A 26,291-nucleotide genomic window follows, 5' to 3' on the forward strand; every position below is an offset into this window, starting at 1 on the left:
TGAAGGCTGTTAAAACCGTTGGCTCATGTAAATCATTGTTACAGCTCATTGTGGCTTTCAAAGATTAGATTCATAACTTCCTTGTGAATCTGTAACATTGTTCTAGCTTGCTTTTGTTTTAAAAGCATTTTCAAACCGGTAATAATTTGCATGGGTTGCCTTTTTGTTTGAATGATGTCTCAGCATGTTTGGATAAATATACTTAATTTGTTGTAAATTTTGCATGTAGTAACTTTACTGAACTGTAAAATTGCGTAGATTTAGAAAACATCTTTGTCTAAAAATTCTATGATAACAATACGTAAATAAATGTGTAAATAAAAGCTGTGGTATTTTGACAGTATCTGCAAAGCGTGGCCCCTCATTCCACTAGATTAATCAATAACTAAATAATGTATGTTGTGTGTTTGTTATGCTATTATACGTCACAGATCCGAGCCAGATCTGTCTCTTGAAAATGATTTATATGTGGTGCCAGGCCTGTATTTGTCTTTGTCTATTGTGAATGTTTGTGTCTTTACAATTATTTAAATCAGTTTAGATAGATAGATAGATAGATAGATAGATAGATAGATAGATAGATAGATAGCACCATCTAATAAAAAAAAGAAGAAATGGCTTCATTAATAATACAGAAACAATGCTAATGCTAGTAGGTTTGTCCGTTTCACATCTGTCATGACACTTTTTGTCTTGATTGTGTACATTTTCCAACATCTTGACAGCAACATCCCTAGACAGTCAGACACAATGACGTCAGTCCTGTCTGGCTCGCGTCAGGAGGGTAAGGGAAGGGAGGGGTGGCGCGCGGGGACGCGAAAGAGGAAGGAGTAAAAAAAAAAAAAAAACGAACCATCACCGACGCGCTGGCGGAGCGGGGTCACGAACTATGACCTTTAACAGAAGAAAACCAAAACAAATATTTTATAAAATAGCCGAGAGCTCTAAATCTGTGTCCACCGCTTCTCGGAGGTAAGTCTCAGCCTCGCATTGAAAACCGTTGAAAGCTCTGTGAGATACTGGATGATTAAAGAGCGCAGCTAATCTTCCAGCTAGCTTGTTAGCCTGCCGATGCGGAGCTCCCTTCCTGGCCGACTCTGGCTGCTCGGGATCCGGGGCAGGGAGCTTGAATAGCTTGGCGTTGTCGGGCAACACTGATCTGCTTTACAGACAGTTAAACTATGTATTAATATCTGACACTGCCGTTGACGTAACCTCAAGTAGTCCCTGCATGCTAGAAAGGGGAAACACGGGTAGAGTCGGCTCCTGCTGCAGCCGTTACTGCGTTTAGGTGAATAAAGCTAGCTTAAACGGCTAACAGTGAAAAGCCACAGCTGCTGCAGATGAACTCGACCCTTTTACCTTTGCCATCCCGGGGACAGAAGTGGGTTGAGATGACAGGGACTGTGACTTAATTCACCAGGGCTGCATTTTCATACTTATGATCAGCACATCACGTCTTCCACCGTAACTTACAGTTTGGAAAGAAAAATGCTCCAGTATATTTATCAATAGGATTCGTCTCTAGTGTTATTGGCTGACTGCCAAATTCTCCATTTTGTTCTGTGTTGTGATGCGTTTTGGGGAAGGAGGTATTGATGATGGGCACTCTGTTAGACCAATCGGTCCACAGCGTGAGGCAGCATGCTCCTCCCTTTGGTGAGTAAGCATGTGGAGCCACTGCAGTCACATAAATCAGTTTTCACTTAGGCTGTCAGGATGCATTAGTAGTTATGATCCCAAATTAACAGGGACAGGGTCAGAACTGTCAAGTGCAGGGAGGTCATTAATGGTGGGAGTATATCCTGACACCTATTTCTGCAGAGGATGATGCTCAGATGCAATGTGTCACCTACAATTTAAATATAGAGCTTCAGAAATCATGTAGTATTGTCTGTGGTAGTAGGGGTCGAACAATATGGCTACCGATTATTAGAAAGCAAGGAAGCTGAAATCGATATTTCGGACTGATATTCATTTGCAGTCAAAATGTTAATCGTTGTTTGAAAATCTCCAACGATCAGTGATGAAATGAATCGAAGTACAGTATACTTAATGCTCCTCTTAAGTATACATTTTAGGTACTTTGCTTGAGTTTTTCAATTTTCTGCTACCTCTGTTTCCTCTCCACTACATTTATTTGATACATTTATTGACTAGTTACTTTGCAGATTCGGGATCATTCACTCTTAATAGGCGATTAATTATGACGTGTTAGCAATTAGAATATTGTCGTAGGCTGGATATTGGGTCAGAGGATGTTGCATCAGAGCCAAAGTAGAACATTTTAAAATGTGTTAATATTATTGGCCGTCAAAGAGAAAAATCTAGTCACACATATATTAGAATTCAATACTGTAGATATGCAAATATACACGACAGAATAACTGGTGCAACCCTAGTGCAAAAAAGTATTTTTCCCTCGGTGTCTGCTCATCCTCTGTGTGTCAATATGCTGGATTGTGTGATACAATATGTCAGACACCATAATCATTATGAGGTCAAATGGAAAGGGACACACCAGGTTAGTAGCCTGCCATTTTCCAAGAAGCAATGGCAGTAGGAAAAGCAGCTGGGAAATGGGGATGTGTACATCTAAGGTGGTTAATTTATATGGAGGGACATCAGCTGTCCTGTGTCATATTGGTCACTGTGGGGTTCAGACTGCAGTGTAATCTGGTTATCAACGGTCTCTCAAATCTCATGTCCAGGTCACACTCAGAGGTCATGGATTTGGCTTGTGGTGACATCACTGCAGTCATGTCAAGGCTGGATTTGTCACACAAAGTATTTATCTAAGGTATCTGAACAGGAAGAATATAAGAGTAGGTGTGATGCAGTAGAAAATCTATTATCTGATCTTAATGACGGGGAAGATGTGGAGCAGTAAGCAGTTGTTTATTTAGTGTATTTTATTTTCGGTTCTCGCCATTAAATGATCGCATGTGTGAATGTATGATTTGATGTACAGTGTTTTTCATTTCCCCTTCTTGATTGAGAATTTTTAACATTTATATAACTACGACTGAAGTCTCAAGTGCACTGACTAAAACAGTCAGCGGTACAATTACACAGTTTTAGACCTAAACATGAACACTTCATTTTGTCACCAAATTGTAATAATGCATCCGCTGTGACCCACCAGAACAACATTATATTAGTAAAACCGCCCCGGCATTGGCCTGCTCTTCTGTGACACTTTGCACCTTTGTGGTTGATTAATGTCTGTGGCATCTTTCCATACAGACATCACTAATGACCTTACATCATCATGACGACCAACCTCAATCTGCCCGCTCAGCAGAAAGTGGAGGAGCATGAGGCAGAGGTGAGCGTGCACTGGGTGACCTTGATGATGTACTGTTTGCTCGCAGTCTGAGTTGTTCCATTTAACCTAAAGTTGATTTTAATTCAAATACTGCAGCCTCTGTCTGGCTGTCTGGTTATTGGATGCTGCCTTTATTTATTGCCATAGAGACTTACCTGCTATAGACAGCTTTTCTGTAGACATGTTGCAGAGTGACATTACTATGCTTTAAACAGACTCAAGTAAATATATATTTGTGTTGTAGACTTATTGATTATAATGTGTTTACAATCTGCAGGTGTCATCCTCTCCATCAGACTCGATGATGAGTGAGTCTCCACAGCGCTTTCAGATCATCTCCACTGAGCCTGCAACGACACCACAGCGAATACAGGTAACTGCTTCAGATGACGTGACACTGCTGCTACCTGTTGCTGCCTGTTTCGGCACATTTGCAGAAGCAGCAGCAATGAACAAGTTGATGTAACAACATGTGACTTATCTCTCCAACCTTCAGTCTCTCTCTCTTCTCTTTTTTTTCTCTTTTTCTTTTTTCAACCTCATTGGTGCATGTTAATTTCCACCTCCCTCTCTTTCTGTCTCCCTCTGTCAGATTGTAACTGATCAGCAGACAGGTCAGAAGATCCAGATAGTGACAGCGATGAAGCCGTCCAGTGCTCCCAAGCAGCAGTTCATTCTGACAACGGCTGACAGCTCAGGGGCAGGCAAGGTTATCCTGGCCTCACCAGACAGCCACAACACTAAGCAGCTCATCTTCACTGCTGCAGACAGCTTGATGCCAGGAAGAATACAGGTACAGTTCCCCCCATAATATCACCCCCTGGTACATAGTGTGACGGTACTTTTGGAAGTATTTGTTATTATTTTCAGACAGTGTTATAACCATGATATTGACATTGTGTTAAGGTGAAAAACAAGATAAATGGTTTGTGTTTGACTTTGATCCTCAGATTGTCACAGATCCAGTGTCAATGGAACGGTTGTTAGGGCAGTCGGGGGACTTAAGTCGACCACAGCCAGTGGAGTACTGTGTTGTGTGTGGGGACAAGGCTTCAGGTACTAACGTTTCTTTACCAGGTGATGTAAGGATTTGTTTGTGTATTTACCGATGTATCCTGATGCCGAACCTGACTGTGTGTTCAGCAGTCGAACATGCACCCACGCACACAGTGACTCACACACACTGACTAGTTTCTTTGTGTGCAGGGCGTCACTATGGAGCGGTCAGTTGCGAGGGATGCAAAGGTTTCTTCAAGCGAAGTGTAAGAAAGAACCTGACCTACAGCTGCCGCAGTAAACAGGACTGCGTCATCAACAAACACCACCGCAATCGCTGTCAGTTCTGTCGGTTGAAGAAATGCCTTAAGATGGGAATGAAGACTGATTGTGAGTTAGCATCGAAATCCAGAACAGGATATGAAAATATGTAGAAAAACACAATGTTGCTTAGAAAATAATCCGGTATTATCTGGTTGTCTGCAGGTCTCCAAAAGTGTTGAAAAGTTGAATTCAGTTCCCTCAAAAAAAAAAGGCTTCAATCTTACACTTAATATACTAAAAGTGGTGGTCACACTTCACAATAACCATCCTTAATAAATGGTACATTTATAGTTATTTAAACTTGTTGTTAAGGTAACAACATGAAGTGCTTTAAGAAATATCAGTCGTAACTTAACAGTTGCTTAATAAAGAGCTTATGACACATTAATTTTTTTTAACAGTGAAAAAACTATTAACTATAGAGCTTTAACTTGTTGGTTAAACCTGCTAGAGTAAAGTGACATTTATATTACTAGGAATTGTTCTGTACAACTTAGAAATACTGGGAAAATGTGATATAAATGATAATACATTTATGTACTTAAAAAAAAATTGTAGGTCATGTCTTTCCTACAAGATTTCTGTCATACTATGCCTTTAAAAACAGCATTAAATTGCATCTTTGTGGTCCTAAAAATTTCTTTAAAACTTTTAAGTCAAATGTTGTGGACACTACAGAAACCTTAATAATATATCTGTGCAAGAATACTGCTTAGGGATAATCTTTATTGTTATAACGATTAGAAAAAAGTAAATACAGTTTTTATGCTTTCTGTTTATTCTCAGCTGTCCAGAGTGAGAGAAAGCCCATTGACGTAGTGCCCAGAGAGAAGCATGCCAACTGTGCTGCCTCCACCCAAAAGATCTACATTCGCAAGGACCTGAACAGTCCACTCATCGCCACGCCAACTTTTATTTCTGATACAGAGACAGATGGCTCCAGGTCAGTGGTAATATGAGCTACAGACAGACCTCAGGCCCCCAGCCCTCTTGATGTAATGTGAACTGTTTTTTGATGATGCTCTTTGGTGCCGTGCAGATCCAGCCTGCTGGACCAGGGGATGCTAGTTAATATCCAGCAGCCGGTCATCCAGAGTGATGGAACTTTGCTGCTGGCCACTGACTCAAAGGTACAGCTGCAGATACTATAAATATAACATCTGCCTGCTCTGCTGCTGTCTGTCTCCTTCTGCTCCTTGAAATATGTGTAATCGTTCAGACGGAGATGTTGCAAGTTTCTGTTGCTCTTGTATTATGGGGTTGTTATGTTTGGTGCTTAGTATTAGAGCAGAAACAAAATAAAGACATTTGCACTTAGAGATCTTTATAGCTGGGAAGACACTGTGTGCTTTAATTTATCTTGTACATTTTGTGAACTCACTTTTCCTCAGCCCTTTTGAATGACCAGAACCTGCAACAATTATGCTCTGTGTAGATCGATTGACTGTCTATGATGATACTGCTCACACTGAACATAAGCACAGAAACCCCACGCTGTTTTGTCTATTGAAATTCGTATGACGTTTATTCAAACTACATAACTGTGTCAATCTGGCCAAAAAGTTATATTTTATTTACAATTTACAGAAACAATTGTCTTGTTTAAAGACATTGTATGTTGTTGATCACTGTTGCTTTTACAGACACCTGATTCTTCGCTTACCTGTATGTACATAATATGTTTATTTTGACCTACATTATCCATCTTATTTGTCCTTGTTTTAGCTATATGTTGATAATAAATTCCTGTAAATTGTTCTTGGAACTGTGTGTAAGTACATTGTGAGCAACTAAAAACCGGAGTCACATTTCATGTGCACATGCTTGGCAAATAAAGCTGATTCTGATTCTGATACTTATATTGATTTTGAATGGCAAGTTGGAAGAAATGAAGAAAAATATGGAGCCGCACATGACTGGAGTCAGCAGTTTGAGTGTAATTTCTAACCTGCCAGAAATCCTAATCATTGATCTGGTAATTATACCTGGTGGCAATTTATAACTAGAATGGTGCTCAGTAAAGTGCATAGCTCTTCCAAGAACCAACAGTCCCCTCTAACTCAATCAAGCCTAATCCAACATCAAAGTCGCCCTGTTTGTCTCTAAATTTTAAACCACCCATAACTGCTTAAGTGTAATTTAAGATCACCAGATACAGGATCCACATTTCGATCAGCCATCAAGTAGATTTTTTCTTAATCAAGATCTGTGCATTATTTCCTGAGAAATACATGAAAATATCGAAAAACACACTGCCTCACGATGGTTAAGAAAAGCGAGAGACTCGGCCGAAACCCATCAACCATCCAGGTTTCGTAGAAATCCATTCAGTAGTTTTTTGTGATCCTGATAACAAACTAAGCAACAAACCTACAGGGGTGATTATGAGGCAATAGTGCTCATTAATAAATGGTAAATCTATAGTTGATTATTAAAAAGTAATAATGACTTATTAAGCCTTTCATTGCCTTAATCCAGTAATTATTAATTTAAGGTTGATTAACCGTACATTTACAATTTATCAATGATGGTTATTATAAGTTTATTTTAGGTGAAAGTGTTACTTTGTACCTCAAATTGAACATTTAGCAAGCTGAAAATTCAAACCTGATTTTAGAACTAGTCAGGGACTAAAATCCAGCTCAGATTGTCAAAAATCTTCTCAGTTTAAGGCAGATTTATTTTTTAGAACAAAAAGAAAGTTTTATCAGTGTATTTTGAGCATGTGTCACTTATTTTTGTTGCAGACATGTTTGTGTTTCATTTTGTGTCTATAGTGGGTCCTGGTTCAGTTGACTTATTTGATGAAAAGATAATCTGCATTGTTTTGTTTGTCAACAGATGGAGTCTGGGCAGGGGGACTTGGGGACACTAGCCAATGTGGTGACATCACTGGCCAACCTGAGTGACTCACTCAAAGAGAATCTAAACAATGGCGATACCTCGGACAGCCAACATGAGGAGCAGTCTGCCAGCGAGATAACACGGTCAGTCAGCAGTGCCATGCAACATTCAATAAACATCATTCACATTGGATTGTATTATCTGCAATGATTTTACCCCTGACATTTGCCCATGTTAGGCTTTTAGCTAGCTTTTCTGTGTTTTTCTCTATTTTTTTCAACTCATGGTCTCTCTGGTTTTTCTGTGTGATATGCACAGTGCCTTTGACACCCTGGCCAAAGTTTTCAATCCACCTGAAGTTGGTGTTGGACATAGACTGGCAGAGAAGTCGCAGTGTGTTGGTGGAACAACCATCCAGCTGATTGGTCGAGACCAGGAGACCCCCATCATTGAAGTGGAGGGACCATTGCTCACAGACGGCCATGTTGGCTTTAAGGTGGGTGGAGTCAACACACACTACTCACATATGGGGTTTAACAATTCATCAAAATTTCATGAAAATTGCAATATGGACGACTACAATTTCCAAATTGTAGGAGACCCAATATTTAATATAGGCCAACTTTGGCATTTATCTGTCGCCAAATATGTTTTAATAATTTCCTTTGTCCTTCATCTCTGTCTTCTCCTCTCTGTGTAGCTGACCATGCCCAGCCCCATGCCCGAGTATCTGAATGTACATTACATCTGTGAGTCAGCATCCAGACTTCTCTTTCTCTCCATGCACTGGGCACGCTCCATCCCTGCCTTCTCAGCTCTTGGGTATGAATGGATTACATTACTGTCTTTCAGTATGTACATTTCTGAAGACTACGTGAATACAGTGCATTATCTTCTATATACATGCTCACACTTACTTTTTTCCTCTGTCTCAGCCAGGAGGCAAACACAAGTTTGGTGCGAGCCTGTTGGAATGAGCTGTTCACCCTGGGCCTCGCTCAGTGCGCTCATATAATGAACCTGTCGACGATCCTGACTGCCATCATCAACCACCTTCAAAGCAGCATCCAGGATGGTATGGACCTCAGAACTAGTCAAAAAAACAGAACATTGAGACATGTGATTTGTGTCCAAAGTTGCAATAACTTTTTAAGCATAGAAGACTATGGGAAGAGGCTTTCTGTAATTGCTTCATTCACTTGGCAACACTTGTGAAACTGGACACTGTTGATTAGATGGTTATGAAACCAATGAAAAATAGGTTGTACCACTTTGATGTCACCCATTCCAGTAATACACATATGAGCCGCAGATGGTGCTACATCGTTGTGTATTGGTCCGTGTATCTTTTGATGATGACACCATGTTTTTTGTTGTTTTTCAAATTCACTTTCCTGGATAGATACTGCTTAAACAACAAGAAGAAAAGTTGGCATTGTCTTCTCTTTCAGACAAACTTTCGGGGGAAAGGGTGAAGCAGGTGATGGAGCATATTTGGAAGTTCCAGGAGTTCTGTAACAGCATGACTAGGTTGGAGACTGACAGCTACGAATATGCCTACCTGAAGGCTATAGTGTTGTTCAGCCCTGGTGAGTCTGCTTTTCTTAATCAAGAATCAACTTTCAATAATTTATTACCCTGTCTGGTACATTAAGAAACCTGCTAGGAGACACAAGTGAACTGATTATGAGGAGTTAAGGTTACGCAAACAAGTCGGTCTGTTCTTAATTCTACATAACTGTTTTCTAGAAGGAAGGGGGACAAAAATGAAATGATCTGTATTAGCATTTTGGAAAACAGCTGTTGTATATTTGACCAACAGATCACCCAGGTGTGGACAGCAGTGGGCAGATTGAGAAGTTCCAGGAAAAAGCACTGATGGAGCTGCAGGACTACGTGCAGAAAACATACCCAGATGACTCCTACAGGTACATTTATACCTCCAACCTAACCAGTCGTTCAATGATTTATTTTAGTTGTGTCTGCTGTGAGTGTACATCTGTACCTCGGTACCATTGTAAATAAGGGTTCTCCCTGAATGTGCCACACTGCTGTCGCTGGTGAAGATTACTTTGCAGTACTTGCTGTGTGTTCGTTTCCTCAGGTTGACACGTATCCTGACTCGTCTCCCGGCCCTGCGCCTCATGAACTCCAGCATCACAGAGGAGCTTTTCTTCACCGGCTTGATAGGTAACGTCACTATTGACAGCATCATTCCTTACATCCTCAAGATGGAGACAGCTGAGTATAACAGCCAGGATTCTGAACCCACAGAATGACAGCTCATCACCGCAACAGCCAGAACTGTCTATTTAAAGATGGGTGAGGTACTCACAGTAAGCAGTAACAGTAAACCTTAACTGTTGAGCTGTAGTCCAGAATCCTGCAGCGACCCCTTGTTTCCTAACGATGCATGGTGCAAAGTCATTCAGGAATCCAGCACTGGAGAGCCAGGATGACTCTTTGAATGTTTTGAGTATTTTTTTCCTTTGTGTCCTAAACTCAGTCACTCTGAACTGAATGAAAAAAGGAATCCTCTGCAGCTGCAACGACACTCATCTCCATTAATGTCTTTATAGCACTTAAAGCTGATTGCAAATTCACCTTCTGAGCTAAGCCTTTCAAATTATTTTTTTCTTTTATAAGCCTTACCATGCTCTCATGTTGATCACATACATAAATCAGCACTAGCTTTTGTTGCAGACATCAGAAGTCCTTAATCTAAAACTCCCAAGCATAAATCTTACATGTGGAAGGAGTGATTTAGGACTAAAAACATCTGCGTAAGTACTTTTAGACCTGTGCACCTAGAAGCCATATAGTACTGGTATTTGTTGGTATTTGGGCACATTTGTGTTGTACAAACTGATATTTTTAATGATCTGTTAGTGCTCTTAATTCAGGCTTTTCCAAAGACTCAGTTGGACTTCTCTGAATATCACACAAAAAATTCAAACAAGCTTTGTAAAAATGTCCTCCCTGTTCAATTTTTAAATTGATTGATTTTTTTTTAAACCAACACAATAAGATAGAAGGTACGAGACATGAATCTTCAATTCCTTATGTGTATTATTTATTAGTTAGTTTGCTTCTTTACTCTGTTTACTGTACATGTCTTTTATTTAATTAACAGAGAGAAGCCAGACAAAGTCTCATTGTACCAGGGTATAATGAAAAAATAAAGATAAATATTTAAAAAGTGTTGGAATGGGATCTGCAATCAGGTACTAGAGAGCTAACTTAAACCTTAATTGATTAATCCTTAAACTTTATTAATGTAGACTGGCTATCATAGTGTGCGTTCTTAGCCAGTTATAACGTGTTCACTTTCACGTAAGCCAAATTAGCCTCTATAATTGACCGTATGTCCTTTTTTATATGGAATGACATCTCAGATTTTTAGGTTTGGGGAGTTTTCATGTTAAGCTAAACTTAATTCTGGGTCATCATGAGTTTGTTGTTAATATAACCTGTGCAATCACCTCATCACTTTTCCCTTAATGACAATCAATTCTATGTTATTTCCCTCTGTCCCAGCAGTGTCACGACTGTTTTTCTCAATCTTGATTTTGTTTGCATATTTATCAGTTGCAATGATATCCTACAAAGAATTAGATTATCTTTAAGATTATCGGTTCAGATATGTTACTTATGTGTAGCTATGCTAATGTTTTTTTGTACGTGTGTTTGCATTTGTACTCTGCTAAGTGCACATCATCAGCTTTTGTGGCGTTCCACTGTGTTCATGCTGACTAAAACTTTGTGTTTTATATGTTTTCTAAAAACGTTTTAATTTGTTGTGAACAATTTTGCGTGTTGCATACTAAGTGTACTTAAAGTACTTTTGGGCAGGTTTCCCTTGATTTAAAAAATAGAAGAAAAAAAAAACAAGACATTTTCTGGTAGCCAGTCTCGAGTGCACGGATGTCTTGAAGAACATATGTGATATGAGATGTGCAGCGGCTAACCCACTTGTAAAAGGTCAGAATAAGCATCCACAGCAACATGAATAGTAACAGCGATGTAAAGAAATAAACAAGGATTATGTCTTGTGAAATAAATGTCAATTGTAATATTGGGTTTAAAACCCTTTCAGACTTTGTAAAGGCACTGTCGTGAAATGACCTTTGTACATGTAATTTCATAAAAATGAGTGCATGTTGTTTTTAAGCGAGGTTTTATAATCTCTGTCTGTCCCAATAAGGAGTATTGTTATAATTTTTATAGTGCATTGCAATGCATGATGAAGTTGCTAAAGTGCATTTTATTAAATGCTGTATGAAAAATGTTAATTTAAATGTTGTGGCTTTAAAATATTTACCATGAAAAGCTCCCACATTAGAGGAAATAAGATCAGTTGTTTGTTTTTTTTTCATCTTTGTGGATGGAGTATCATATGGTTGAAATTTTATACAATGTAAATGTACTTTGTTTTTCTGCTCATGTAAAATGTATTTCTTCAGACACAGATCGAGAAATTCTGACGGCATTCACATTTTATCACAACCCTACATTTCTACCTCACACCAATGACAATATAAAACAAATGTATTACCGACTGAGCTCCTGTATCAGCATTCCAGTCTCTGAGGCTGGCTTCTCTGAAGCCAAACATTATAAAAAATAAATGAATATGAATTATGACATGACTGAGTCTGTTCATGCTGGAAAAGCACCTGGATACTGTAGAGTCTGCTATCATAACATAAAGCTTTGCTAATGATATGGACAATACCAGATTTTTCTCATCAATTAAGTGATGCTGCTCCTTTGATGAAGTTAAAAAGTAACTGTAGTAACTGTTTCCTAGATATGTTAACGTGTTGAAAACGATGACTCAAATGCAAATCTGAAGAATTTTCACCACAAATGGACACAAAAGCTGTCAAATGCATTTTACCTTTTTCTGAATGTGTGATTTTAACATTGTGACATTACAGTTAGTAAGGCTCATCTTCTAAAACACTGGAAGTAAGACGTAATGTTTTTTGTCCTTTAATTGTTTTATTTTATCTCTTTCTACATAGAAACTCTGGTAAACACTGTTTCTAAACAATGCTAGAAATATTAATATCCTTTTTATTCTAGAAACTTTTGATTTACAAACTATAAAGTAATAATTAATCACAGCACTATGACATTTCCATAATGAACAGACACTATGAAAGAGACATAAAACATTAAAACGTCAACACAAATCCTCATTATTTGGGGGACACTAAAATAGATATCATAGTAAAACGTGACATTATCATTACAAAATATATAAGAATATATCAATAAATAAATAAATCAATTTATACTATAGATTATTGGTTATTATTTTTTCTTCTAGAAATAACAATGAAAAAATTGCTAATTGGTCGCTGGGGTGACGACAACATCCGTACACGTCATCAAAACGCGCCTCACCGTGTGCTTGTGCGACTCCTGCAAGCTGCAGTCCCTTCAAATGCTCTCCTGTAGATAAAAAAAAAAAAAAATACAACTTTAAAATGCCTATGAAAGGACGGTTTCCGATCCGGAGGACTCTGGAGTACCTCCAGAAGGGCGACATCATGTTTAAAAACCGAGTAAAGATCATGACGGTCAATTATAACACACACGGAGAGCTTAGCGACGGAGCAAGGTCAGAGCTAACAACAGCTAGCTAAAACATTTCCTGCTAAAGAAAAAACAACGCATTATTGTGTCTTTCTCAGTTTCACATTGTAATATTTCATAGGAACCATTTCACTTATAACGCGAACTGTTGCTATCTAAAGTGCTGTGGTTTGCCAGTGATGAACATTTAGGCCTGATAATTACTTACATTATCCATAATTATGGTGGTTATTTTCTCGTTGATAGGTTGATTGCTTATCGTTTGTTCATAAATGTTAGAAAACAGTGAAAAAAGGCTCTTCACAATTTCCCAGAGCCCCTGTTGACCTCCCAAGCTCAAGTCTATCTATCTATCTATCTATCTAAAATTGTTGCTATGACAACTAATAATCAGGTGGTAGTATGTGAGGCTGTCTGTTCATTCAGAGCCAAGAAGAATCTTAAAAAGCTGTCCTCTCTTGTGGAAGTTAGCCAAAGTGGACCTCCGTCAGACTGGCAGTTGTGTGATTAAATTGTGCATTTTCTCCTTTTGTTTTGCAGAAAGTTTGTCTTCTTCAATATTCCCCAGATTCAGTACAAAAACCCATGGGTCCAAATAATGATGTTCAAAAATATGACACCGTCGCCGTTTGTGAAGTTCTACCTGGGTGTGTAGCCTCGTTTACACTGTAATTTTGGCCTTTATTACTATTGTTGTTGTTGTTGTTCTTGTAGTATCGAGCTGGTCCTCACCTCCTCTGTCTCCTTGCAGATGATGGTGAGCAGGTTCTGGTGGATGTGGAAGGGAAGGACCACAAACAAATATCACAACATGTGAAGAAGATTTTGGGCAAAACAGAGTAAGATATCCAGAGCTATTATGAGAGCACCTACATGACTATATTCGTTTATGACTAGAGCTTAGATAAATCAAATATTAGATACTTTTAACTATATATGTCGATATTGAATATGTGACGGTGCTTGTGACATTTACACAAAACAATGCTCAAAGATTGTGAGTGATGTGCATCCATTTCTACATTTCACTTGGAAAGATCAACTCCCTTACGAAAACTGGATCATTCAATCGGAGACAAACAGTGTCCATTCTAATTACAACATAATTGAAGAAAATATATATTGGTAATATTTATAAACTTCAGTCTATCAGAAAATGACTGCCTTTAAGTAACCATGACGGTGCCTGAGCAAGTCATGAAAATAATTTGAGGTTTTCTATGATAATAACAACATATATATGACTACACTGACTTCCCTCCCTCTCTTGTTGACAGCGAAATGTTACAAGCTGAGGCTCGAGTGAAGATGCAGGCCTCCAACCCTGCCAACTTTGGGCCGAAAAAGTACTGTCTGAGGGAGTGTATCTGTGAGGTGGACGGCCAGGTGCCGTGTCCTGGCACCACACCGCTGCCAAAGGAGATGACAGGCAAATACCGTGCCAAGATGGCGGCGTCACAGGAGTGAGAAGAAGAGGAGTAAAAATGTTGTCGATTATTTGGACAATATTATGATTAGATTTTGTACGATGATGCAAAAAAGGACTACGACATTGCATTTTTTGTTGTAAATATGTCTTACTTAATGGATCATAACTGGCTGGACTGAGATATTTTTAATCCTTCGTAACCAGCAGGAACCTTTGACAGCTTGACCTGTCGTGGGCGATCGACCCGCACCCAGTGTTTGTACATGATGTGACCTGGTGTCAATGCTGTAATGTGAACATTCAAATAAAATCTTTATTTGCCTGTCGCTCTATGTAAATAACAGGAAAATCTCAATATTAATAATAACAACCAACCTGGTCACCGAGCAGGAATGAGAAACAGGAACATTTTTCATTAGACAACTTTTTTTACATTTTTTATTGGTGTTGAAATGGATTTTACTAAAGTTATTAAATCAATATCTGTGCATCCAAAATGTTTAGGTTTTGCAATTGTTGTTGCTAAAATCAACAGCTAACACACATTAACAAAGCTCCTCAACTTATTCACAATGTCACAAAACACATACAGTGTCACGTGTCTTGCTTAAAATCTGTGGATGTCATAGATGAGCAGTGAGATCAACAGACTGCACTAAACACTGTTATGTCTAAGAAGAGAAATGTGGACATTCTGACTGACAGGAAAGCACTATGAAACATCCATGTACGGACTAGGCAGCACTGTGAGTGATAATACTTGCTGGCATTTATGTAGTGTAATTGATATGAAAAAAAAGAAAAGAAATTAGTCACTCTACATAAATGGATAAACGTCTGTGCACACTGAATTCCGGTGTCTTATTTCTTCACTTAAAGTTACCTACGATGTGCCTTCGCAAATAGTGTTTTGGATATTCATGGGAAGTGCTGGGTGGACGAACTCTAAATGGACTTAACCTACTGGACAGACAACATGCTTTACATACAGATCTTGCCCGACAGCATGGAACAGTAGCGATACGTTGAGAGATTTTATCATTTTTGTCCAAATGTACAAAACATGAAAGCAGGATAACGAGATCAGCCAATAGCTAGATAGAAAGTCCTGCGTTAAACAGCACTTTCAAAGAAACACAGATACACGAATCATGCAACCCAAGTGCTCAGTTGGATCAGTAGTGCCATTGTAAACGGTGAGATCACAACCTTTAGGGGTCGAACGGGAGGACGAGGAAAATGTTTTGCTCACTTGGCTCACTGTGGCATTAAAAAGGCAGCCATGCCAAGGCTAATCACGTAGACAAGATGCAGAAAATAATGACCGATGAAGTGAATCAGCTTTAGTAACACTTTGATCTTAACCATGCAGACAGGACGAGAAAATATCACTGAGGAGGAACAGGTTTCAATTCGCTTGTACAGAAAAAGCAACTTTCACTGATACAGAAATAATCAGCTGTTAGAAGAAATACTTTGATTTAAGGTGTTCTTGGTAATTAACAGTATGATTAAAGAATAAAAGCTTTTCCTTGCCTTGTCATCATAGTCAACATGAGTGACAATTAACTTAAAGGAGCAACATGAATGGCTTGATTCTGCGTTATGTGCTTTTAATATCCCTATGACACAAAACCAGCCGCTGCAACAAGTGGTGCGAAACATATGACTGAATTAGTCATTTACGCCCGTGATTAAATTTTAATATATAAACACATTATTCAATGATAAGTGTCTTTCAAATACAATCATAAAAGTCTAATTTTCAACTGTTTCTCGTAAAATTATCAGATGGTCATTTTGTCTGAGGATAATTTGTGGCCCAGTTAGAACAGAAATGTATGGTCTGGTTCTTTGGTACAAGTTTAATCAACAGCAGGATTTTCAATTTCCACAAGCTTTAAAGGACAAGATCACCCAAAAATTAAAATTCTGTCATCCTCTACTCATCCTCGCCCTACTGGAAAGTCGTGGGAAGTTTCATAGTCCGCAAAAACATTTCTGGAGCTTCACGACGAAACAGTGTTGCAGTATTCTTCTTAACAAGTGAAGGAGATGGGGACTTGTTTTTGTGGCCTATGAAAATGTTTTGTGGACTACAAAGCTTCACTCGATTTTCCATCAGCATGACAGTTGAGTAAAAAAACTGAATTTTCATTTTGAGTGAATTTATCCGTTAAGTTGTAAACAGGCGGCAAGATTGAAAACAAATAAATCTGGGGGTGTGGAATTAGAAAGAAGTGAGTTAACCACACTCCTGTCGCCTGCTTGAGGCTAAATAAACTGCTACTAGCATTCACACGCTAATCTCTGACCTGACCGTCAGCCATTGCATTGTGGGTAATGTAGGTGGTATATTATAACAACGAAGAACCACAAGAAGTATGAAACAAGAAAGACAATATCTCTGGTTCTTCTGCAATGATTTTACCTTTAAAAAAAGAAAAAATTTCCGAACTCGTTATATAACCATAGTTTTTAAAACATGCATGGCTCTTGTGTATTTACCCTTAGCTATTAATACATTTTGACTTTGTTCATTGATCTTATGGCAGAGAGCCAAACCAGACATCCTGACTTCTGTACAGCCAAACTCAACTCAAATAACCATCTGACAGTCCCATTAAAAATCTTTGAAGTGGCATTCATTTATCTTCCATTGTTCACGTTCGCACTGATACAACAGGGTTAATATGTTCAGCAACTTGCCTGTACGAACAGATTTCTACTAGCAGTGCTTATAAACTGTGCTGGGATAGGCACCAGACCTCTGCGCCCCTTGTGCAGGATAAGTAGTTTAGAGAGAAATGAACAGAGTCACTCCAGACTACTGAGCTCTAGTATGTATTTAATTTTGGGACTAATCTAACCTTGGCGTGGCGCAGCAGACCTCCCCCAAACTAAAAGCAGTGGGCTCATAAGTCATGTAAAGTGAGCTAGCCTTACAGGACTTGGTAAGTAGTGGGTAATCGGACTCGCGGAGTTGAAAGAAATGTGTCAGTGGTTCTTTTTTTTCTGTTCCTGTAGGGTGTGCTGCAGCTCTCTGAGGTTCTCTGACAGGAGCTCCACCTCGTCGAGACGGCCGCTGAGTTTGGCATCAAAAATGTAGGCCCTGATGTTGTCAATCTGCTGCAGCAGCAGTTCCTCCTCTATCATGTCCACGTCAGGCAACACCTCATCGTCGTCCCCGTCAAAGGGGTTGGTCGAGACCTCTGGAGAATTCCCAGACGCCTCAAGGAAAGGGTTACCTGTGTCAGTATCATCCTCCTCCTCAAAGGGGTTTCCAGTTACAGTCTCAGCCTGTTTGTCCTCCTCGATGTCTTCATCTTCATCGAAGGGGTTGTATTCTTTCTTCCCATTGGTTACTTTGTGCTCCTTTTTGATGTCCTCAAAGAAGGGGTTGGATGGATCCTCCTCAATAGGAGTAGACTCCTCATCGAAAGGGTTAAGGGTGGTGCTGTTCTGTCCTTCACCACCAGGGGGGGTTACATGCCCACCTAAGCTCCTCAGCCTGGGAGGTGACTCCTCCTGACTTGTGAGGGCAGGGAATGCTCTAACAGAGGATGGACTCCTGTCGGCTTTAGGAGTCAGCTCCTCCTCTGCTTCAGCTTCCTCCTCTTCTTGGAAGCCCTCAGCTGGACTGATATCCAACAGCTTCCCCCAGGTGATGGAAGGCTGGGTGGACCCCACAGCAGGGCCCCAGTGCTCCCTCTCATCCCTTTCCCGGGCCTCCAGACGATCGAGCTCACCCTGCTGCAAGCTCTCTTCCTCGGCCAACTTCTGGGAGAGCACAATGGCCAGGCTGGTCTGCTGCTGGTCGTATTCATCCTGCAGCTGTCGCAAGTTCTCCTCCAGCATAGCTACCTCATCCGTCCGCCGGGCCTCCCGTGCTTGACGAAGGAATGACTGGATGTTCTCAATCTGCTGCAGCAGGGGATCCTCCAGCTCGCTGCGTGCATTGGCAGAGTCTGCTGAGGGCAGCCAACCACCAGCTTTGGTCATGCGTGGAGCTCTAGGAGCCTGCGGCAGCTCTCCGTTGGTGCTTGGAGGTGGACGGTTCTTCTCTGACTCCTGCCTCTTCTTCAGGGCCTCCTGGGATGCCTGTTGATCAGGGGAAATTAAGAATAATCATTCAGTAACTTGTAACATGTATGAAAAGACAGCACAGAAGTATTTGTATGCAATCCATGTTGAGTCTCTGTAAAGACATTAATTAAAGTGTATGGTCTAGTCCTGCTCCTACTGAATAGTGCCATGAGATAACTTTTGCTGTCAATCAGCGTTACACAAATTAAGATTGATTGATTGAATCTTACCAGTCTCTCTTGCTGGAGTCTCTTCTCTTGTTCCTCCTTCCTCTTTTCTTTGAGCGCATCATATTTCTCCTTTGTGGGTAAAGACATAAGACCCAACAGCTTCTCCTAAAACAGGAAGGATACAAAGACAGGGTAAATTCAGGGGGAGAAATCATCAAAGCAGGAGACATTGGTAGCACAAACACTGCATTAAGTGTAACAAAGTTAGTAGTCTAGTTCTGACAGGATGTATTTCTCTAGGAAAGGTGGAAACATTTTTAGTCACCTCCTCTTCATGTTTAACGTGTAATATGTAACAACTGCCGAACTCAAAACAAACAAGAGCAGTAGATTACTATAGTCACCGCTGACTGCCATTAGCTAGCTAGCCACGCTAGCAGCTTGTTAGCAGGCTAAACAAGCTTTCCAACCCGATGTCACAACGTGAAACTGCTACTCTTTCATATTTTGTTAATGATTTTAGTTCAACTTGGCAAGAGACAAGTTTTCTGCTTCAATGTATCATTATCCTGTAAATGGTGATTAACAACATTTCATTACATATTCACAAAATATGATGGATATAGAATATGGAAACCACCAGTGTCTAGACTGGGTCTCTATAAACAGGGTTCGTACACATTTTTCAAGGTCAAATTCAAGCACTTTTCAAGCACTTTTAAGGGTCATCTTCAAATTTTTCCAGCACCTTATCGCTGGGGTAAAATACATATCTACAGGAATATATACACTCATTTTTTTTTTTTCACTTTTTATCACAATTATGTACATTGTATTATGCTGTAAACATCTAAAATGATGTTTCATAATAGCAAAAAGTTTAGAAATTAAAGGAGAACACAAAGTTTTATCCAAAAAAATGGAAACCACTTGGCGTTCTTCAGGCACACCTGCACCGAGACATAGAGAGACCTGAGAGCACCCTGTAATTTTCTTTTTTGACATAAGTTTGTATGTTTCAAAATGCAGTGTTGGGAGTAACGCATTACAAAAGTAATGCAATTACTGTAATGCATTACTTTTTGCTGTAACACAGTAATGTAAGGCATTACAAAAAAAATATTTTACTCGGTACAAATCCCAGTAACAGCACAAGTAATTTAACGAAACATCTAGAGCGGTGCCACACTAACATTAAGCTAGTAACCAAAAGAAAGCAAACTGAGGATGAGAGCTGAGAAAAAACTAAGCAGCAAAAACATTCTCCCCATCTGCGATGCTTGAAACTCAAGTAGTGAGGAGACTGTGGCAGAGTATGTTGTCGAAGATATGCTGCCACTTTCAACAGTGGATTCTCCGTCTTTTAGAAAAATTGTGAGCAAGATCCCCGTCCAGGCTAGCAATAACAAGGTAAGCTATCATTGCCTCAACAGGTTAGTGCTGCTGGGCTACTGACTATAATATATCAGCCAATAGAACAGCGACATAACGTCAATCTGTTTCACATCAGTCTGTATCCAGATAAAACATACAAAAACTTCATAAACATTAGCTAAAGGGCCTTACAATGTAGGCTAATGTTAATTTATTAGAAGTAAGTCATGAAAATGGGAGAAAAGTGAACATTTCCTTTTCACACTTAAAGCTCTTACGTATGTTAGTGCCTGGTGTGACGTAACAGAGACAAACTGAACAGTCAGTTTCTGACTCTGGCACATCAAATTCAACCTTCTCTTCAGCCATCCTTCTCTATTGCTACCAGTCTGCATGTGTAACGACACACGGACAATCAGGCGCTAACCTAACGAGGTCACTTAACATGATTAGTGGTGCGTTAACTATTATTTAGCATGTTATGGTTTAGCTAACGTTAGCGGTGAACATAAAGTGTTAATGTGCAGTGTTGGCCTAAGTTACTCAAAAAGTCTTAACTTACATTTCTTGTGACTGGAGAGCACAGACTCTCCCATTGCACAAATCTGCAAATCTTTTTTGCAGACCTTACATGATGCCACTCTTTGATTCGGTCTTTATCTTAACCATAGTTTGTAGTTATCATTTTCAAGCCAACGCTTGTTAAAACAACAGCTTCCCGGCATTTTGTCATCTCCTGCTGTCTCTCTTTGAAAGGGGTGGGGTCACACACAGACCGGCAGGTCGCGGAGAGGAGCAGAGAGGCTCAGCGGAGCCCTGGAGGAAACATCTCCACATACGGATCTCTTACTGATTTTATTTCTCCTTGTAATGAGCAAACTATCCAGTCTGATCCCAATTTTGTGAAAGACAGAGTATATGACATTAACATAGACATAATGTCAAGCACTTTCAAGCACTTAAACTAAAATCCAAGCACTTTTCAGACCTTGAAAACACAACATTGAAATTCAAGCACTTTCACGGATTTCAAGCACCCGTACGAACCCTGTATAAACCTTAGTATCACATACAATTTTGTCTGAGAAAAGAAAAGAAAGGTTAACTGGTGATGCATTTTTACTACACACCAACTGATTGAAATAAACTCACTTTATTGCAATTTGCAACTGAGGAAAACAGACATGTCCAACTGTCTTTGCAACAGTGGCTGCATCAATAATACCACTAAGAAACGCTGGGGGTGGGAAAGTTGTCTGTTGCCACTTTAAGTTTGGATGTTTGCTTGTTTTTAACCAAAATTCTTACATATCCCACCTTTAATATTTATTCTGTCTGAATGTGGTTTATGTCTTTGTCACTGGTCTCACCTGGACGAACAGCGTGGCTGTATAGCGGATCATTTTCTGCAGCTGGATAGACTTCGGATGCGGTGGTGGATCATCTTTTGCATTTAGTGTTAAAATTTTCTTACTGAGAATAAAACACAAAACAGCAGCATTTGAAAAAAGACAAATCATGACAGAAGACTTGTGTTCAATTTGGAAACAGTGATTAAGGACTGATATCTACCTCAGGGCATCGATCAGTTCGTAGTATTTCTGTACTTCCAGTCTCAGTCCACCAGCAGTGTCAAGATTGTATGTGGTTTCTCCGGCACTGTGAAAGCATAGAACCGCTGAGCAACAGTCTCTCAAATCAAAGATCCGAAGATTATTTCTCATATCAGAAATGCTTTTTCATGGGGCTTACTTAAGAGACTCGGCCATTCTGATGTATTCTGGAGCCTTTTCATCTACCTTCTCCATGCACATCCTCAGCCTCTGACAGGAAGACAAGTTTAGAGTAAAGTGAACAACAGGAAAGCCCAAAAGAAAAACACTGTATGACAGGAAGGATACTGCAGTGTAAACTCGAGACAGCATGAAAAGAAAACCCAGAATCCACTGCACTACTGGGAACAGAAGAGGAGACAGAATGAGAAATCTGTTCTTTTCATTTTTACCTCGTAAAGTTTCACAATATCTGGCACATGATCCTTCTCTTCCAACTTCTGCTGCCTCTTCAGCAGTGTGTCCATACAGTGGTGACAACAGCGAATCTTCTCATCATCCTTTTCCTCCAGCATGGAGGTAACGCTGCTCAGGCTGCTGATGCTGCCCCTCCTGGAGCCCATTCCGCTGCCGCCACCTCCTGCTGGGGGCGACTGGGTCTGACCTGGGCTTCCAGGCACGCACAGGGCCTCCCGGGTTCCACTGATCAGCTTTTCTGAGGACAGAAACCAGGCAAACATTTCATAAAACTTTAACTTGATATCTAATGATATCCTTGTTTGAAGGGGTTCTGTACATACGTACGGGCCAAAGGCAAGGGGACGAATTCCATACACTTCCTACACATGATGGACCCACAGAGACGACAGTGGTGACGCCTGTTCCGGATGTTGAACTTGTTTCCACAGTCGGGACAGAACGGGACATCCGAGTCATTCACCCATGACACCACTGACTTTTCAATGGCTTTAAAGGGAACGAACACTCATTAATTAACAATGTTAAATGCACCATATCACAGTACACTGAGAGGAGTCAGAATTGTAATGAAAACACATGTGGACAAACCTCTGATCCTGGCAGCATCTGAGTTTGTCCTGTCAAACGACGTCAACTGAAACGACAATTTTCATGGTGAATAAGTTGGCACAGTGAAGCCCATCTGAAGTTACAGCCGTCTGAGGTAGTGGTGGGAAACAAACCAACACAAATTCATGATAACACTATTATTGTGATATTTACAGAATGAGATCCAAATTTGGGGTTATTGACTTTTCAGTTATTCATAATATGTGTTTTTAAATGGTAAATCACAATTCAAGTTATTTCACTGTTTATGAAGTGTCTTACAAACTTTGAGCAGCCGTTAAGGTTTATAAACACTAGCTGCAACTTTAAACAAAAAAACAAACTGTTTAACAATTGTTTAATGTTTAATTAAGTATTTCATTGTTTAACAGTAACTAACTATTTATTAAAGTTTAATTAACTAAACTAAACAACTTTTCTGCGTTGAGGCATAATCTTTTAGGAGAGAATTGCGATGCATCTGAGAATTGCCTTTTCCCCACCCCTAACCTCAGTGTAATTTTATTGAGTTATGAAAACAGCAGATAGATGATGGTGTGAATGAGTTATGAAAACCTATTGTAAACAGACCTTTTCCAGTCTAATGATGAGCTTGTTGACCTCAATGACATAGTGATCTATCCTGGCTGCCCGGTGCTTTTTAAAGAAGTCAAGGTGACTTTTGGTAGCTCCTGTAAAAACAGCAAGAGTTCAACAAAGGGTTGCCGCTTTAACACCTTCTTAATCATTCTCATCACTAATTATCAAATATATACAATAGATATGAGAAGCAGTTTTTCAGTCTCACCCAGTTCCTGAGGTTCCCACATGTAGGGGTCCACTCCACCATAGTAGAAGGACTCATAACTGCCTGTATCCGGTCTGTCCTCTCCGTCCCTTTTTAGCAGCTTGTCTTTGGCTTTCTTTGCCTTCTGGACCAAACCTGTTCGCAAAGAAAATTAGCACAGCTAACTTCATGTGTCAACATGCAGAGAGGATATGACATACACTGAATCTTATGTACAGTATGATTCATTTGTGTGTGTGCTTAATCTCTGTTTCATCTGCTGTTCCTCCCTCAGAGGCTGCAGCAGAAAAACTTGCCAATTCATCCTGGCAACAATTCCCCCTCGTCCAGCACTGCAGTGCCCTTATATCAAATTTAAATTCTTCTCCTGAAATTGCATTTTAAGGAGGCCACACTGTCCTCATGCCCACAAATCAGCACACATAAGACTAGAGGGCACAATGGTTGTATATAAATTAGGCTTACTTTTGAGCTGTCCCCGAACGTGCCGGTCATCCCCAGAGTGCTCCTCTTCATAGTGGTCTTGGAGTTGGTAGAATGACTGCAGGTCCTTCAGGCACAGCGGGCAGAGAAAGCCCTCCTTCACTTCACCTGTACCTTCAAAGGGGGGTGGATAACTGGAGGCCATGACAGCAGTCAGCCGTGTTGTTGGCGAACAGATGCGGTGTGCAGGAGTCTTGCTTCGGTCCACATGTCACGGGGTGGGAAACCCACCCCATATTAGCTCCATCACACCAGAGACACTGAAAAGCGGGACAAAGCAGATTCAACAAAATCAGTACATAAAACTCCAGATTAGTTAAGTGTGTACTAACTTGCCCAAAAACACAGAATTTGTTTTTCATCTCATGTCTGCCATGACACTGTGGCTTTTAAGGGATTTCTATCCATCAGGCACAACTATCAAAAACATATATTTAATTTCTAACTTGGTATGGGCGTATTATAATACAGTTGGGGTTATTACATGTTTCAAATTCAGTAAATTATGGTGTATTATTGCTCACATAAGCCCAGTAAAACTTGTTCCATTTCACTCCCATCCTTATGCAATTCCAGCCAACAAGATAACCGACAGTTTTATGACTCACGCAAATTTTCCTCGCCGATTATTTCACAATGATTTCAGTGACTCAACGCAACATACGTCCCCTTTTTTTTATCTCATGCACTTAGAGTTAACATGACTTACGTTTTAAGGCTACCAGATAACGTTAGCTAAGAGTTTATACACCCAATTAATCCACTAAGTCAGCTTGTACATGCCACACACGCAGTCAGTGCAAAACAAACCTTACTAAAAGAAAAGTATTTGTGTTTTTTGCCTGGAGGTGAGCTCTATTCTATTTGTTTTGTGATGTTAGCATATCGGTTAACAATCCAACGGCTGAAGTTACACTGTTTAACATTTTGGCTAACGTCGGCCGCCGTTACATTTGGACAACGTTAGCTAGAAAATGCTAACAGCAGCTCTCGATTTCTTTCCCCATCTCGTTGTTCAAAACGCGAGAACAAATAACTTCCAACTTCGCAAATACGAACACTCTCGGACTTATCGACACGATGCGTGGTGTCTACTTACAATTTAACACCACAATAACTGTTTGGTTGACACTGGGTCCTCCCTTTGACAGCTCGACAACACCAGCTGCAGCAGCAGCAGCAGCCCTGCCTGGTCATGTGATTAGCATTCAGTCTGTAAGGGAAGCGAAGAGGGACAAACCACACGATTCACACACGGGCTGCTTTCAGGGTATGATACTGTTATCATACAGTGTTTATTTGATATCTACGGTATGTGCATGTTATGTTTAGATCAAGTTTCATGTCAAGGATGTCATGGGATAAAACTTTAAAATGATGTGGTAAATAAAGAATAGTATGATTTTAAGAAGTAATAATTATGACATAATAAGTCAGAATTATGACAAAAAAATTATCATCAATCATAACAATGATTTTAAAAATCCCAAATAATTACATAAAATCATAATTATAACTGAAAAAGTAAAAATTATTAACTTAAATTATCGATATCATAACATAAAAAGTCATAGTTATTAGTTCAAAAGAAGAATTATGACATAAAAAACTCATAGTAGGCTAATGGGAAACCACGTCAAAATTATGAGGGGAAAAAGGATAATTATGATTTCAAAAAGTCATAATTATGAGATAAAAGTCATCATTTCTTGATAAAAGAACACAAAAAAAGTCATGATCACGAATTTAAATGAAGAAATGATTGGATAAAAAGACAATTTATAAGAGAAACTTTTGTTTCTCATTATATATTGCTCTCATATTTTTGTCCCATAATCGTGACTTACCATAGGAGTATTTCTTTCATCAAGTTATCATCTTGTTTTATTTTTTCTAACTGGTGGAAAATGAGCTTCCGTGGAATATAGTCCGCTTTAACATCTTTTTTTTTCTTCTATCAAATACTTTATTTTTGAAATTCACATTGTAATTGGTCAAGGAATTTCTATAAATATTTTACAGATTTTGCTGTGTGGGGCCACTGAAACTCTTTGGTTGGCACCAAACTCAAAAGCTATAACTGGATTTCAGCAATTCTATTCTATTAAAAACTATATGTGTATGAAAGTTAAGGAATCACATAATGCTATACATAAGTTTCTTAATTTGTAGTTAATGTTGGTGTAAACGTTTTGTAACTTTTCCCTTGGTGGGGAATCTATAC

General features: G+C 39.5%; 3 protein-coding genes across 4 annotated transcripts; 2 read left to right on the forward strand and 1 right to left on the reverse strand.

The window, feature by feature from the left end:
• The first annotated feature begins 813 nt into the window (after nucleotides 1-813).
• On the forward strand, nucleotides 814-12,136 carry nr2c2 (nuclear receptor subfamily 2, group C, member 2). Of its 2 annotated transcripts, none has more exons than XM_030423312.1 (15): nucleotides 814-972; nucleotides 3,247-3,328; nucleotides 3,606-3,701; nucleotides 3,921-4,121; nucleotides 4,279-4,384; nucleotides 4,535-4,714; nucleotides 5,435-5,591; nucleotides 5,688-5,778; nucleotides 7,490-7,635; nucleotides 7,811-7,988; nucleotides 8,193-8,314; nucleotides 8,428-8,567; nucleotides 8,944-9,081; nucleotides 9,315-9,420; nucleotides 9,597-12,136. In XM_030423312.1, the coding sequence occupies exons 2-15, from the start codon at nucleotides 3,272-3,274 to the stop codon at nucleotides 9,769-9,771; spliced, it is 1,893 nt and encodes a 630-aa protein (XP_030279172.1). In that variant the 5' UTR covers nucleotides 814-972; nucleotides 3,247-3,271; the 3' UTR covers nucleotides 9,772-12,136. The 2 variants fall into 2 exon arrangements, with proteins under 2 accessions (XP_030279172.1, XP_030279174.1); XM_030423314.1 differs by lacking the exon at nucleotides 814-972 and adding an exon at nucleotides 1,079-1,659.
• A 740-nt stretch (nucleotides 12,137-12,876) lies between these two features.
• Nucleotides 12,877-14,863, forward strand: mrps25 (mitochondrial ribosomal protein S25). The gene is made up of 4 exons (XM_030422905.1): nucleotides 12,877-13,121; nucleotides 13,637-13,743; nucleotides 13,848-13,935; nucleotides 14,374-14,863. The coding sequence occupies exons 1-4, from the start codon at nucleotides 12,988-12,990 to the stop codon at nucleotides 14,561-14,563; spliced, it is 519 nt and encodes a 172-aa protein (XP_030278765.1). The 5' UTR covers nucleotides 12,877-12,987; the 3' UTR covers nucleotides 14,564-14,863.
• An 86-nt stretch (nucleotides 14,864-14,949) lies between these two features.
• On the reverse strand, nucleotides 14,950-25,299 carry rbsn (rabenosyn, RAB effector). The gene is made up of 12 exons (XM_030422903.1): nucleotides 25,167-25,299; nucleotides 24,050-24,327; nucleotides 23,585-23,719; nucleotides 23,368-23,468; nucleotides 22,777-22,822; nucleotides 22,513-22,674; nucleotides 22,161-22,423; nucleotides 21,908-21,978; nucleotides 21,728-21,814; nucleotides 21,526-21,628; nucleotides 18,842-18,946; nucleotides 14,950-18,626 (listed from the first exon to the last, which is right to left on the reverse strand). Exons 2-12 carry the CDS (start codon nucleotides 24,210-24,212, stop codon nucleotides 17,523-17,525), a joined length of 2,340 nt encoding a protein of 779 aa, XP_030278763.1. The 5' UTR covers nucleotides 24,213-24,327; nucleotides 25,167-25,299; the 3' UTR covers nucleotides 14,950-17,522.
• Between the last annotated feature and the right edge of the window lie 992 nt (nucleotides 25,300-26,291).

This window comes from Sparus aurata, chromosome 7 (assembly GCF_900880675.1).
Source record: "Sparus aurata chromosome 7, fSpaAur1.1, whole genome shotgun sequence".
In the NCBI taxonomy this organism is placed as follows: Eukaryota; Metazoa; Chordata; class Actinopteri; order Spariformes; family Sparidae; genus Sparus; species Sparus aurata.

What these genes read in the sequence shown, in the direction of transcription:
- rbsn (XM_030422903.1), bottom strand. Translation starts at nt 24,212, where the DNA reads ATGGCCTCCAGTTATCCACCCCCCTTTGAAGGTACAGGTGAAGTGAAG. An exon ending in CGTCCCCTTGCCTTTGGCCC is followed by an intron (nt 22,424 to 22,512) that starts GTACGTATGTAC and finishes TTCTGTCCTCAG; the next exon opens with AAAAGCTGATCAGTGGAACC. An exon ending in GACTCCAGCAAGAGAGACTG is followed by an intron (nt 18,627 to 18,841) that starts GTAAGATTCAAT and finishes CCTGATCAACAG; the next exon opens with GCATCCCAGGAGGCCCTGAA.
- nr2c2 (XM_030423312.1), top strand. Translation starts at nt 3,272, where the DNA reads ATGACGACCAACCTCAATCTGCCCGCTCAGCAGAAAGTGGAGGAGCAT. An exon ending in GATGGGAATGAAGACTGATT is followed by an intron (nt 4,715 to 5,434) that starts GTGAGTTAGCAT and finishes GTTTATTCTCAG; the next exon opens with CTGTCCAGAGTGAGAGAAAG. An exon ending in TCTGCCAGCGAGATAACACG is followed by an intron (nt 7,636 to 7,810) that starts GTCAGTCAGCAG and finishes TGATATGCACAG; the next exon opens with TGCCTTTGACACCCTGGCCA.
- mrps25 (XM_030422905.1), top strand. Translation starts at nt 12,988, where the DNA reads ATGCCTATGAAAGGACGGTTTCCGATCCGGAGGACTCTGGAGTACCTC. An exon ending in GAGCTTAGCGACGGAGCAAG is followed by an intron (nt 13,122 to 13,636) that starts GTCAGAGCTAAC and finishes TTTGTTTTGCAG; the next exon opens with AAAGTTTGTCTTCTTCAATA. An exon ending in GTTTGTGAAGTTCTACCTGG is followed by an intron (nt 13,744 to 13,847) that starts GTGTGTAGCCTC and finishes GTCTCCTTGCAG; the next exon opens with ATGATGGTGAGCAGGTTCTG.